The sequence below is a fragment of the Marmota flaviventris genome, chromosome X (genome assembly GCF_047511675.1).
Source record: "Marmota flaviventris isolate mMarFla1 chromosome X, mMarFla1.hap1, whole genome shotgun sequence".
Lineage (NCBI taxonomy): Eukaryota > Metazoa > Chordata > Mammalia > Rodentia > Sciuridae > Marmota > Marmota flaviventris.
Genome location: NC_092518.1, coordinates 90443612 through 90457431, shown reverse-complemented (window position 1 = coordinate 90457431; position 13820 = coordinate 90443612). Strand labels below are relative to the sequence as shown.

The 13820-nt window shown below is 35.7% G+C and overlaps 1 protein-coding gene across 1 annotated transcript in view; it reads right to left on the bottom strand.

The window, feature by feature from the left end:
* Window positions 1-12998, bottom strand: part of Nrk (Nik related kinase) — a 132887-nt gene extending 119889 nt beyond the window's left edge. Inside the window, exons 1-2 of the mRNA XM_027933308.2 lie at window positions 12942-12998; window positions 5041-5106 (exon numbers count right to left, since the gene is read on the bottom strand). Of these exons, the coding sequence (XP_027789109.2) occupies window positions 5041-5106; window positions 12942-12998 (123 nt within the window). The remainder of the gene's footprint in view (window positions 1-5040; window positions 5107-12941) is intronic.
* Between the last annotated feature and the right edge of the window lie 822 nt (window positions 12999-13820).

Below are 13820 nucleotides of genomic sequence, written 5' to 3'. Positions count from 1 at the left end.
AGCTAAGTCACCATTTTCATCTGCATGTTTAAACATAATCATAATCAGGATGTATGTATAATAAAGAATACTTAATGTCTTAAGCATAGTTCTATACTACTATATAATTTCATAAACACTGCTTTACAGGAAAATGATACATGGCATACAAAATAATCCATTTATATTTGTTTTTATTATTTAGAGTGTTATTGGATTGTTCTTTTTTAAAATAATAACAACAATAAAGATAGTATTGACTGTCTTTTAACAGATATCTACAATAGATCAAACATTTTATACATATTATTTCTGAATTTCATCAAACCTTGCAAGGTAAGTATTTCTAGCTTCTTCGTATAAATAAGGAAATGTATACTCAGAGGTTAAGTAACTTGCTCAAGATCATAGTTCATTAATGACCAAATAGCACTGAATTAGATAGAACTGCGTGTGTCAAAGCAGGCCCTTTTCACTACAATATGTTACCTTTCTACTGCAATGAGTATCTGTATGTTTTTACTATATCTTTGATGGTTATCATAAATTTCCAAAAGTGGAATTGTTGATGTAAAGGAGATGAACTTTTTAAAGTGTTTAGTACATAAACCAGGTTGTTTAACATGAGGCTGATATCACTATTCAGTGATACCATTCCCAAATTTTTTGCAGAAGGAAATTAATTTGAGATAGAAAAAAGGGGTGTCAAGTTCATGAGAGACGGGGGAATCTGTGTGGTGTAAATAAAGCTGAGAGCAACTATTTTCTGTAACATAGGTTTCTACTTTGAAAATCTGATGGTAAAAAAAATATTCTCTATTTCTGGATCTGAATAGGTTCACATAAAATTCTTAGGAATTATGAATATGTACATGACCAAGCATATGGCAAATACTTCATGAAGATTCTGCCATAAAGAATTGACATGGATTTCTTGCTTCTGACGGGGATCTGAAGTCTGGAAAACATGCCCATCCTAACCTAATGACATGAAAAAGCTGGGTAATTTTAAAAATTACAACTTTTCTTCAATCCAGAGAGAAATCTTGAGGCAACCAAAGTAGCCTAAGTCTGAAGAAAGACAAGTGCCTGCAAGGAGAGATGGGACATGAGCACTGGCTCACCTGTGGCTACAAGTAGATGACAGGATCACCACAGAAGCAGGTATAAAAAAGTTCAATTATTCTTTCATGAATTGCTAACGACCAAGTGTGGGCTTGCATGAGAGTACAGAATCCTTAGGAGCCACAAACACAAGAGAAATTTACACACACACACACACACACACACACACAAACACACACAGGCTTTTCTGCATGGATTTAGGGTACAGACCTAGTAAAGAAAAGTCACCACATGGGAAAGTTAAGTCACCATTTTTAGTTTAGTCAGTTTCTCTCTTTGTAAGGAATAAAAATCTTAAGCTCTAAGGAAAAGACAACAAACCCTATTTCTTTCAGGGTACAGAAGATCTACTGCAAATGGGGAAAGTTAAAAACATAATGTCTTTTACTTTGGGAGGAAGGCAATAATTAGTTCTGAGCCAAAATGATTAGAAGTGTGTCCTACCCCTACGAGAGGGTCAGGATAACTAAGAAAGCCCCATTCCCATGACGCAGGGTCACAAGATCTGTAAGAAAGGTTAATTCTGGAAAGCAGAGAATTCCTCTCTGCTTCACACCACCAGGCTAATAAGCACTTTGTAAGAAGCAATGACAGTATACTACTAGGAGAGGGCAAGAGCACGGAGAGAGAATCTCTCTGAGGCCCACATGAACAGAAACGTCTGAAGTTGAGGGTAGAGTGTGAATATTGAGAAAAACCTTCCATAAAACTAACTCCCATACTAAGTACAAGGTAACAGAGTAATCTGAAACTGGTAGTAAACTGAGGGTAACCACAGCAATGGCATAACCCAAGTGTAGTTTATTTCCTTTTGGATTGATTCAACCTCAACATTAACAATTTAGCTGAACAAGTGTGCACACTTCAAGGCACAAATACTATTTACTCCAATCTACACTCATCTATCTACTATGTCTAACATTTAAACAGAAATTTTAAGATGCATAAAAGGGGGGAGAGTTCATTCTCAAGAGACAAAGCAATCAACATAAATAGCCTCAGATATGACTTAGCTGTTGAAACCATCAGTCACAGAACTTAACAAAATGATGATTGATACAAGGAAACCTTTGGTGAAAAATATGGAAAACATGCATGAACAAATAGGGGACTTCAGCAAAGATGTTAACTATAAAAATGTCAACTAGAAGTGCTAACAATGAAAAGAAAGTGATAGAACTGAAGAATGCCTTTGGTAGTCTTCGTAGATTTAAAAGAGCTGAGAAAGGAATCAGTGAAAGTGAAGACAAGGAAAAAAGTGATCCAAACAGAAACAAAAGAAAAAAGAGAATGAAAATACCTATAGCACACTCAATCTGAGCAACTAAGAATTGTGGGTAATATTGAATGTTCTTTCACATATAAAATTGGATTTAAAAAGGAAGAAAGAGAACAGGGCAAAATAAATATCTGAAGAGATAAAGGCCAAACATTTCCACAAAATAATGAAATATTTCAAGTCACATATATAAGAATCTCAGAGAATACCAAAGATCTCTAACTCTTATCTTTGATAAATACCCCATCAAAACACACATGCACACAAACAATAATTTTCTATACATTTCAAATTTAAATTTCTGAAAAACAAAGAGAGAGAAAAGTCTTAAAGACTGTTTCTGCTAGAGAAAAAATACAAAGAAGCAGATAAGAATTATAGCAGACTTCAGAAACTATGTAATCCAGATGACAATGGAGTGACATTTTTATAGTGCTGAAAAAATAAATGTCAAACCGGAATCCTATACTCAATGTAAATGTCTTTCATAAATGAATGAGAAATATATACTTTCCATGCCATGTCAGAGACTTTATTACTACAAGCCCTGAGCTATAATAAATGTTACAGGGAATTCTTCAGGTGTAACTTTTTCATACCCGATAAAAACTTGGACCTACATAAAGAAATGAAAATTTCAGAAATAGCTAAACTAAAAATTAATATAAAATAATTATTTACTTTAATTGTTATCTACATAAAATGGTAGTGAGTATATAGGAAAAATAAATGTAGTAAATACAGGAAAAGTATAGTAGTATTGTAGGTTTATGTTACAGCAAAAGTATATGACAACTATTACCATACCACATCTGCTGGGATAGCGCAATGAACTGGTTGAACAGCCCTTGAAGGTAGTCTGTCATTAACTTAAGATATATATTGAAAATAGCTATTAATAGTTGCATGGCTATGTGTGTTTGTTTAAACTAATAAAACTTCAGTGAATTTTACCAAATTTATATTATACTCAATAGGTGTTAAAACAGGAAATTCTTATGCACAACTTACCTGTTTATCCTCTTGATTTTTCTTCTAGGCATGGCATCACAGTTCTGATGAATGATGATGATAAACTATCCCCCTATGTTGTCTAATGTTACCTTTACTTCTTACCTTTTTTTGAGATTCCTTCTAACATTTGATGGAGGAGAAGGCTGTAATCCTTTGAGTCAAAATAAATATGTATACACCCACACAGGCACATACACACACCCCTCAGGAATTAAAATACGTATAAAGCAATGGAACTGTAAATGTGTCATAAGGAAGAGGAACTTCTTCCGTCTATGCATAACATGTAATTTTCTATTAATTAAGTGGCAAAACTGATCAAGATCAAACAAATGTTAAACAACCATTCAGTATGATACTCAATTAAGATAGCATAAATAATATATTTGAATCTCTATCATCTCACTGTCTCTAGATTATTTGTTCCATAAATAGCTAAGGTCAAAATGGCTTAAAAATCTTTTTTTAAATAAATACTGGCATTCTCTGTTCCTTATACTCACCAAGGTTCTTTCTGCATGTAGGACCTCTCCCCATGCTATTTGTAATGCTGAAATTCTATGACATGGTTGCTTTTGTGCAAAATCTAAGATGTGTCACCTCACTCAACCTCAGTAGATGAGTTAGAAAGGAAGCCCCTTCTGGGAAAATGCATCCCCAGAGATGTGAGTCAGAAAGTAGAGGGTGGCACCATCTGAATTAGAAAGGGATGGGAGTTCATAACCCACTTGAATCAAAGTGTGGAATATGATATGTCAAGAAATTTGTAATGTTTTGAACAACCCACAATAAAAAATTAAAAAAAAAAAAAAAAAAAGAAAGGGATGGGAGATCAACACTGACACTCCAATAAAATAAAGGCTCCAGGCCCAGTTCTATGTTTTTATGTCACTAGGAATTTTCTTATGTATAATACATTACAATTGAAATTACACAGTTTTTCTTATGTGTGTGTGTGTGCTTACTTATGTGGCTCCTACAACCCCTCCACACACATACATACATATATTTCTAGATCATACGCCTAGGAAAAGCAGGAATCTTTGCTTATTTTGTCCAACACTTTATCCCTGAAGACTAACAGAGTGCCATGGAGCTTAATATGTAATCATTAAACAAATGCAGGGTTTTTCTTGTTATATTCTTCAGCAAACTTTATCACACACACACACACACATTCACACTCATGTATGCAGTATGATAGAGAATTTTATGATAACTTTTCTTTTTATAACATTCAGTTTAAAGTTGAATGTGGATAATTAGAATGGCACAGATATATAATATAAAAAGTAATATTATTTGGGTACATTTCATTTGAATTAATTCTCCTCTGCATTGGTGATTTTATTAATTTTCTGCTAATAATTTGAGAATATATGTTGCATTGTTTGGTTTAAGATAGATTCACTAATCCATCCATTTTGTGAAGTGGATCGGTTCACTATAGATTCATTAATCCATTCCTTTAGTAACAATAAACAATAAGTTTTACAGATGTAACTATGCTATCTTAATTTGATTCATCCCTCAGAGTAAAATGTCATGTTTTACATTGTTTGACTTGCAATGTAGGGTTCAACTGAAAATTATTGTTGTTATTAGAAAATGAAAAAATCAATACATAATCTAATCCCACTTACCAAGTAGATTCTTCCATAAGTACCAAGGCCAATGGTTTTATCTAGTGAGAATATTCCAGTTGGATCCTGAAAAAAAATAGTAAAAAAAGATGTCAATGTTCTTGAGAAAATTCCAATCTGCCTTATTTATTCATCTAAAATTTACATTTGAAGAACTTAAGTGTCATTTTACCAAAAGAATAGATATGTCATAATATTTTGGATAGAGTTGAATCATTTATAAAAGAGAAACAGGGGCACAAACCTTAAATATGTTTGTGATTAATTATTATAAAACTTTTAAGTACATACAAGTATGTGAAGCTGAGGAAAATTCATGATGTAATTAGAAAGGTAATCAAAATAGAAATAAATTCACTTACTTGCTGTTGAAGTAATCAGTATCCATTTTTGAGTGCTAACCAGACAGGCAGAAAGTTTAACATATAGCAAAAGGATTAGATTTTGGATCCAAAGTCTAGATGACTTATTAAGATTATAATAGCTCTATAATAATGTTTTATTAGTGCATTATAATTATACATAACATTGGGGTTCAATTTGACATAGTCATATTTGCATCGAATATAATTAGCTCCACTTCAGTCCCAAATTTGTCCTCCTCTTTTCTTCCCTCACTCCCTGGTGCTTTATAGTTATACATAAAGGTGAAATTTACTGCAGTGTATTCATATATGTACGTAGCAAAATCTTGTCAATTTCATTTCACAGTTCCTCACTTTTTCCGTCCTTCCTCCCTTCCTACTCCACTGAGATTTCTATTTTCATGGAATCCCTCCCTTGCCTCCTTATTTTGCTCTAGCTTCTGTACATGACAGAAAATATTCTACCCTTGAATTCCTGGATATTGCTTATTTCACATAGCATGATGCTATACAGTTTTATGCATTTACTGGCACATGCCATAATTTCATATTTATTTATAGCTGAGTGAAATACCAGTGTGTGTGTGTGTGTGTGTGTGTGCACGCATGCATGCATGTGTGATATATTTAACATCTTATTTATCCATTTATCTGTTGATAGGTACGTGGACTGGTTATATAACTTGGCTATCATGAATTATGATGCTCTAAACATTGATGTGCCTGTATCACTACAGCATGCTGATTTTAGATCTTTTTGTATATTTATTAAGGAGTGGTATAGCTGAGTCATATGGTGGTTCTGTTCCTCATCTTTTGAGGAAACTCCATATTGATTTCCAAAGTGTTTGTACTAATCTGCAGTCCTACCAACAATGTATGAGTGTACATTTCTCCCCACATTCTTACCAGCATTTATTATTATTTTTATTCTCAATGATTGCCATTTTAATTTGAGTTGAAATATCAATGAGGTTTGATTTACATTCTCTACAATAACTCATTAATAAGAAATAAATTTATTTATGAATAACAAGACCATGGCATTAAAAGAACAGCATCTAGGAAAACTAGATATTATTTGTTTTATTTTTAAATAGTAATATTTACATCAGCTGAATGCCTTTTTATAACACAAGTTGATAGTTTTGAGACTCAAGTTTAAATATAGCATCATAGGAAACAAAATATATTCATGGACAGAATCTTAAGCCTTCCATATTCATCTTAAAGCATTATTTCTTTACTTTTAAATATGGGTGTTCTTTTCTTATTTTCCACAAAACAATGCTTTTTGAAATTTTTACTTTATGAATTCTCAGACTATTTTTATAATACTTAAATGAGACATTAGTAGATGCCAACTTATACAAAAAATGATATACTTATTATACATAGAAACATGTACATAGAAACTTTGACAAGTTCTTGAAAATTCTCATTACGTATAGAAAACATATTTAATCCTGTTAGAAAACATTTTTATCACTATGACAAGCAAATTAAACAGAAAAACTATTGAATATATGCAACTATGCAACGTATACAAATTAACTCATAGACTTCTTAATATTGGCATGATGTTTGTGTCATCTAGCAAAACTGTCAGAGGAAAATGACACAGCTCTGAAATTGTGTCAGTCAACAAATATTCAACTAGATGGAGAGTCAGGAGATTTAAGTTTTAACCCCAGCTCTGCCATTAATTAACTATATGACCCTGGGTGAGTTATTTACTCTCTCTGGAATTCAGTTTCCATATATATAATATGAAGATGTTGTGTTAGGTGATTTCCAAGCTCTAAAATTTCTACCATTCTAAAATCCAGATGTTTTCCACTGGATTAATATGATCATTGTTAAAGCAGCAGCCTACTTTCTCAAAATCATCATCAAAATTAATATAACAATAGAGTTATGAGTATAAGCAAATAGTTCAGGAAGTATATTCCCAACGAAAATATGACATTATTCAGGAATTGAGAGGTAAAAATAGATTTTTATAATGCCCTTGATATTAAGCTTATCACTTTTGTTATAATTCATTGCAAAACTTATGGGGAAAAGTTAGGCAATAAAGAAATCACTAAATGACAAGCTTAGAGACTTTATCACTTTAGCATGTTTTCTTGAAGAATATTATTAAAGGATGTATTTTAGAAATTAGTAGTTTTGGAGAAACAGCTGCTGGTCACTTTCAGAAAATTCATACATGTTAACTGATTCATATTGGTAAACCATTCTTTGTTATAGTTAAGGCTTCCCTTTAGCTGAAAAAGATGCCATTTGTTAGAGGATTGTGGTATTGTGTACACAACTTTTTTTCTGAATCTCTGAGCACAGTTAATTTTTTTTAATGCTGTTTCTAGCCTTCAATAACATGTGCTCCTTAAACTTAGATTTGTACTTGGTGGTAATTGCTTTAAAGAGAATCCAAGGAAGTGTACTATAATAATAAAATGTCTATGGACTTATAGAGGCTTTATTTTCTCCGTATCTGTGTTGTCAGGAAACTGTCTCCTACCCACAAATAACCAAACCATCTTTATTGTATTTTGCTCACATTTAATAAAATGTTTTTTTTTTAATAAAATGTCCTGTTTTTTAAAGAAGCTCAACTTAGTACCTATATATTCAAAGACTATATTGTTTTCATTCGTTTTATTTTAATTTCCTGTCTCGAAGCTACTATCTTTCAAGAATAAATGGTTGTCAAATGGAAAAAAAAGAGGGAAGAACTGTGCCAATTATTAAGTTAATAATACTCAATTTCTTATACTTTCCACTTTGTCAGAGCAAGTTTATTCTGGGCTCCCAAGGAAGGAAGAATTTAAAAGGAACTCTCTTTGTGATCACTGTGAAATTATGAGGTCTACATCACAGGCATCTTCATATTACTCAAACCTTTCCACTGCTCTGCCACACTGAGATAAGAATACCAGAATAGGAAAGATATATATCTATTTATGACTTCTATATCAATTTGTAGATTATTTGGGGTTTCAGTAGACTTTGTGTTCCATTTGGGTAAACAAAATAATAAAGGAGAAATTCCAATTTGTAAAGCTTTTCAGTAAGGAAAATTACTAAAAATCATAGTTTTAAAACATTTGGGGACTATAACATTTTTCGATAAATATTTTCATGATATTTTTCCTACCTGTCTAAATTATCTTCTACAATTTAAAAGTCCTAGTCTACCTATTACCTGAAATTCAAAATTTTGGAAAATCCTGTCTGTCTTCTGAATTCAAGGGGAGAGGAAAAGGATTGAGCACCTTGATGATTAATTTAAAAAGGGTGGCGCTGCGGGGGTGGGTAACAGGAAGAAAAAGGACCACTAGAAGGCAGTGTTTACCAGTCAAGGGAGATACCATCAAAGCAGTATGACCCACAAAACCAAATATGGCAGAGACTTAAGGAGAAATAGAAATTTTAAAAATAGTCACCAAAATAAGTAAAGGCATTTTAAATTTAGGATAGAAAAGAAGAAGTATGAGGGAAAGTATTCCAGTAGTCAAGAAGCAAAAGGAAGGAGATTGTGCAGTACCTAGAATGAGATAGCAGAGACTTTTTTGTTTTAAAAATTAGGAAGAGTGATTTTATGAAAAGATGAAACCTAAAAATGATGGCAATGATAGGAAACATGTTAGAGTGACATCCAGGCATAATTCAAGGAATTTATTTCACAATTCAAGTGGAATATTTAGAACGGAAAAATCTCTTCTTATAGATCAGTGCTTCTCAAACTGTGGATTGCATAGGCTCCCTTTCTATAAGAATAATATGGAGAATTCTGTTAAAAATACAGATTATTTGAGCCTAATATTGAATTTTGAAATAAGAATTTCCTAGGATGGATCCCCAAGATCCCCAGATGATTCTTGCATACTGTTTTTGTGTATCAACATATGAAAAGCACATCTCTAGAAACTGGATAAAAAGACAGAAAATAGATTGAAGTACAATGTCAAACTAAGGTGATGCTCTATGTGTAATGGAAGATACACTGAATATTTTAATCCTTGTGGACTTTAAAGTAAAACTGCTTCCAAACAACAGGAGCTAAAGGACTTTGTAAAGTGGGAATTTTCTCATTACTGAATGTGGAAAACAGGTTTGATCTGGGTGGCAGGGAATGGGAGAGTTAGCAGTTATATTTAAATATAAACCTAATGTAATTCAAATATAGTTTTGGATCATGTACTATTTCAGATCACCTCTGCCACTATGGTCCTCAAGGCCTGTCTAATCCTGACCCCAATATAGATTAGGACTACACATGGCAGTGTCAAATACCAAGGCCACAGCCCTGAGGAATGTCATTACCATACTGGGCACAGAAGGCAGAGGGGACAATCATAGTGAAAGACATGCCAGATTTGGAGATGAAGAAATAGTTTCCAGTCCCAAGTATTGAGTGACACAGGCATACTAAGGAGGAAAAATACACACACACACACACACACACACACACACACTCCGGGTATTGCTGATGGGAAAGGTGAAAAAATACACACACACTCACATAAAGAAATGTATAAAGCCAAAAGGCTTTGCAATAATACCCTTTTCAAAAAGGAACCACAAACCGCAAACTTCTGCACTTTCTATTTTTTCTACCTATAAGAAATATTTGTTCAATAGGAGATCAGGGACAATTACAGCAACCCATCAATTACACAAGTATGATAGAATTGGCCTATTATTCACTGATATTAGTATTAACTCTCTTATGACTCGAGGGTATTATACAAAAAAAGTTTTATAATTATATAACATTAAAACTCTTAATTGTAAATATTGTGTAAATTTCTTTCCCTTTCCTGCTTTCCCACCTTCCACTTCAGCTTCATGTTTGAATTTGCAAATATTATCTATCCAATAAAAATACCAGAAACTTTCCACAAACCACTTTCTTTAAAATCTCAGTTCACACAGCAAGCCTGTTCTCTCTCAAGGTTTTTTTTTTTTCTCCTTGTGGTCATTTATCTGTCCAGCACTGCAGAGCATATAATGTATGAACCTTAAACTAGACCAATATTTAATTATATTTCTGTGTGCTGCAAGATAATTTTTGATCAATTTGACAGTCCAAGATTTGAATCTCCCCTCATTATCTGGCAGTTGCCAAACTGTTTTACTTGGTATTGACAGTGCTAATGGTCTGATCTTCACATTTGTCCTATTGAGGATAATTATTTTGAGGGATACCACCATATGCAGGTTTCTTTCCTCGCTTTACAATCTCTCCTTTGCATCAATGTGCAAAGTGCAAATTTTCACACGAATGACTTAGATAACTTTTCTTCTCTTCATTTATTTATACTTCTTTAAAGGCTCTGGAAATAAGTCAAATGTAAAAAAAAAAAAATTCCAAATCATTGGTATATACCTTAGTCACCAAAGCAACAATAATTTCCACATAACTAAAAATTTGACATAAAGGAAATTCCTGAAGGGTGTGTTGTTCTTACACTATCTATCTTAGGGTTTGGATATGGGTGTTTGGGGAGGGAAAATATCACGCATAATTACCTCAGAGATGGGCAAAATGGCTCCTTATAAAATTTATAAATTTAAGAATTTTTAGGAGCTGAGGACTTTTTGAGATTTTCATGAGATTTATAAGATGGGGCCAACCATTGGTGCCCTAAGGTTTTGCGTCTAGTATTCCCTACATTACAAATTAACCTCAGCTTGATCCCCTCCCCACTTGTGGTCTTCCCTACTTAACCTTCAGAAAAGTCATACTCCACCAATATAAAGATTGCAGCCTTTCTGCATATCTTCTGGACTTTCACAAATTATTATGTCCCAGGCCATGACCATTTATTTATGTCCCCCCCCCCCATTTATTTTGTGGCAATAACATTTTCACTTCTTTTACTCATTGGATGTGGAATTCCCTACCTGATCATTTCTAGGAGTCCTTTCCCATTCCTCTCTTTAGTCATTTTTAGAAAGGAGTTTTTTTTTTTTTTTTCAGTTTGTCCATGTGTGGTTTTACATATCTGCCCTAGTTTGGTTGTCTTTCTCTCTCTCTTCTCCCACCATATACAGAGAATTTTGGAGAAGTGTGACATTTCATTGTGATTGAATCTTTATCTGAATATAAAAATTCTATTCAGAAAGAAAGCCACCAGTTGAGGCCTCCATATTCCAGAAATATTATGTATACATTGTAGAGAAGGAATTTCAGGTGCATGTGGGGTAGAAAAGTTACTTTAAAAAAGTTCTATGGTCTTATTTTATGAAGGTGCAACAATAATTGCAATTCTAATATTTGTAATTCTAAATGTGTGTATTGAGGTTTGTTTTTTCAATGACTGTGAACAATTTGCTAAATGTTACTCCTGTACATTGCCTCCCTCCACAGACACAACATTGTTGTGTAAAGTTATATGGCAAGGTTTAGAGAAAGCCACATTTTTTGTGGGGGTCAGGCATCTGTCATTATCATGAACACAATCTTTAAAGGCCAAATATAAATAAAATTAAGGCAAAGCAACTTTGAATAGTCTTATAACCTCAAGGTTAATATTTAGCTTTTCCCAAAGCAAGCAGGCCACTGCCCTGAACTACAGATGCCTGGGGATCATTCCAGCACGGTGCCTGCTTATTTCCCTTTCTGAGAGTCCAGGGGCCCTTTGCATTCAAGAGAGGGTGCAAGTGAAATGCCAATCTAAAAAGGGAACTTGAAAAACGGATTTGGGTGGGATCCAATATCAGCCAGAAACCAGATGCCAATGAAATAAACGACACGGCTAAAATAATAAGTCTGCTAATAACGATGGCAATAATAGCTCACCAATCAATTACAAGTGTGGAGAAAACTGGGCATTGGGCAACAGGACAACCAGCATATGAAATCCACGAGAAAAAGATAAATCTGGATAACTAGGAAGCATAATACTTCTTTTTTTAAAATGGGGATGTGCAGAATTAACTTCTTTCCCAAACGGCGTCGAGTTCTTTTCGGTCCTGCAACACTAAAATTGGGAACATTGTCCTGGCGAGAATAAAGTTTTAGAAATTGCTATTAGAAAGTGAGAAAAGTTAGACTCCAATGCGTAATTTTCAAACCCGTTGTCACCTAAAAGTAAAGGTCACTTGACGAACAGGCATCTCCTCTGGCAAAAGAAGAAAAAGACGGGTAGCCTGTAAGAGGAAGGAGTACTCTTAGGAAGTCAAGGGACTTCGCACTTCTTGGCCTTTCTTTGAGCTCCTCTGGGATAGGTACCCAAGTGCCGCTAGACAAAGCAGGGTGCCTTTTGAAAATGTACCACTGTTTAGGGACCACTGCCATCCCTTCACCCCACCGCCGCCCCTTCCCTTTGCCTTTTGGTGGAGTTTGATGCGGTCCTGGGTACTTAGGGGTGTCTATTCCTCCTGCCAGTTTCCCAGGTCCCCTTCCGCGCCTGCTGTCCCGTCGAAGTCCTGGCCAACTCCTGCTCTGGAGACTCTACTCTCTCCCTTGTGCTCAGAACTTGAAGAAATAGAGTACTTAGAGGGTGACAGGCGTCCTTCACTTACCGGCAAGTGGCCCAGATCTGTGACCTCCTTGTCCCTCCAGCCCCCCGGTCCCGCCATGGCTTCAGAGGAGCAGGAGCGGGCGACTGACTTGGGAGCGCACCGGGTGTCAGTGGAAACTGATGAGAAGTTGAAGGGAAGGGAGAGGAAAGGGGAGGGCGGGAGAAAGGAGTGGGGATTGGGGTTTGTGGAGTGGGAGACAGAGGAGTGGAAAGTGGAGGGAAAAGAGCTGGGAGTGGAGGGAAGCTGGAGTTTGAGAGGTGGGAAAGCAAGTTTGGTTAAGGCAAGAGGAGAGTTTGAGAGCGTCGGTACTGGAGAAGAAGCTAGAGGGGTGCTCCGCCGCGAGAGCGCAGTGTCTGCCCCAGCAGGGTGCGCCTCTTTCAGGGTGAGGAGGGGGGCGGTGCAAGGAGAGGGGCCCGGGAGCAGCTCGAAGGGGATTGGTGCAGCGTCACGTCGCCAGGTGGGCAGCCGCGCAGCGGGGAGGCAGGCTAGGGGGGCCACTAGCCAAGGGAGGTTCTGAAGGACTATAACGGTTTGCTAGCTGGCCTTTCTCGGCCTTCACCCCGCCCCCGCCCTCTCGCCCCCTCCCAGGTCCACTGCTGTGCCCGCCGCTCCCGCCCCCGCTGGAGAGCGTTCCACAGGAAACTTTTTCTAGGCAGCTGCCAGCCCCGGAAAACCGGTCCCGCTCCGCGCCGCTCCCAGTCTGGGCCCCACTGCTCTGCCACAGTCCAAACAGCCCGCACCTTCGTCTCCCCAAGAAACACTTGTGACTTTTCTAGTTGTCTATTTTCTCTTTCTGCTCCTTTGATTTCATTGATCCATTTATTGCAAAACCCCATCAAGTTAAAGAAGGAAATGACTTGCTACCGGATTAGGGATAAA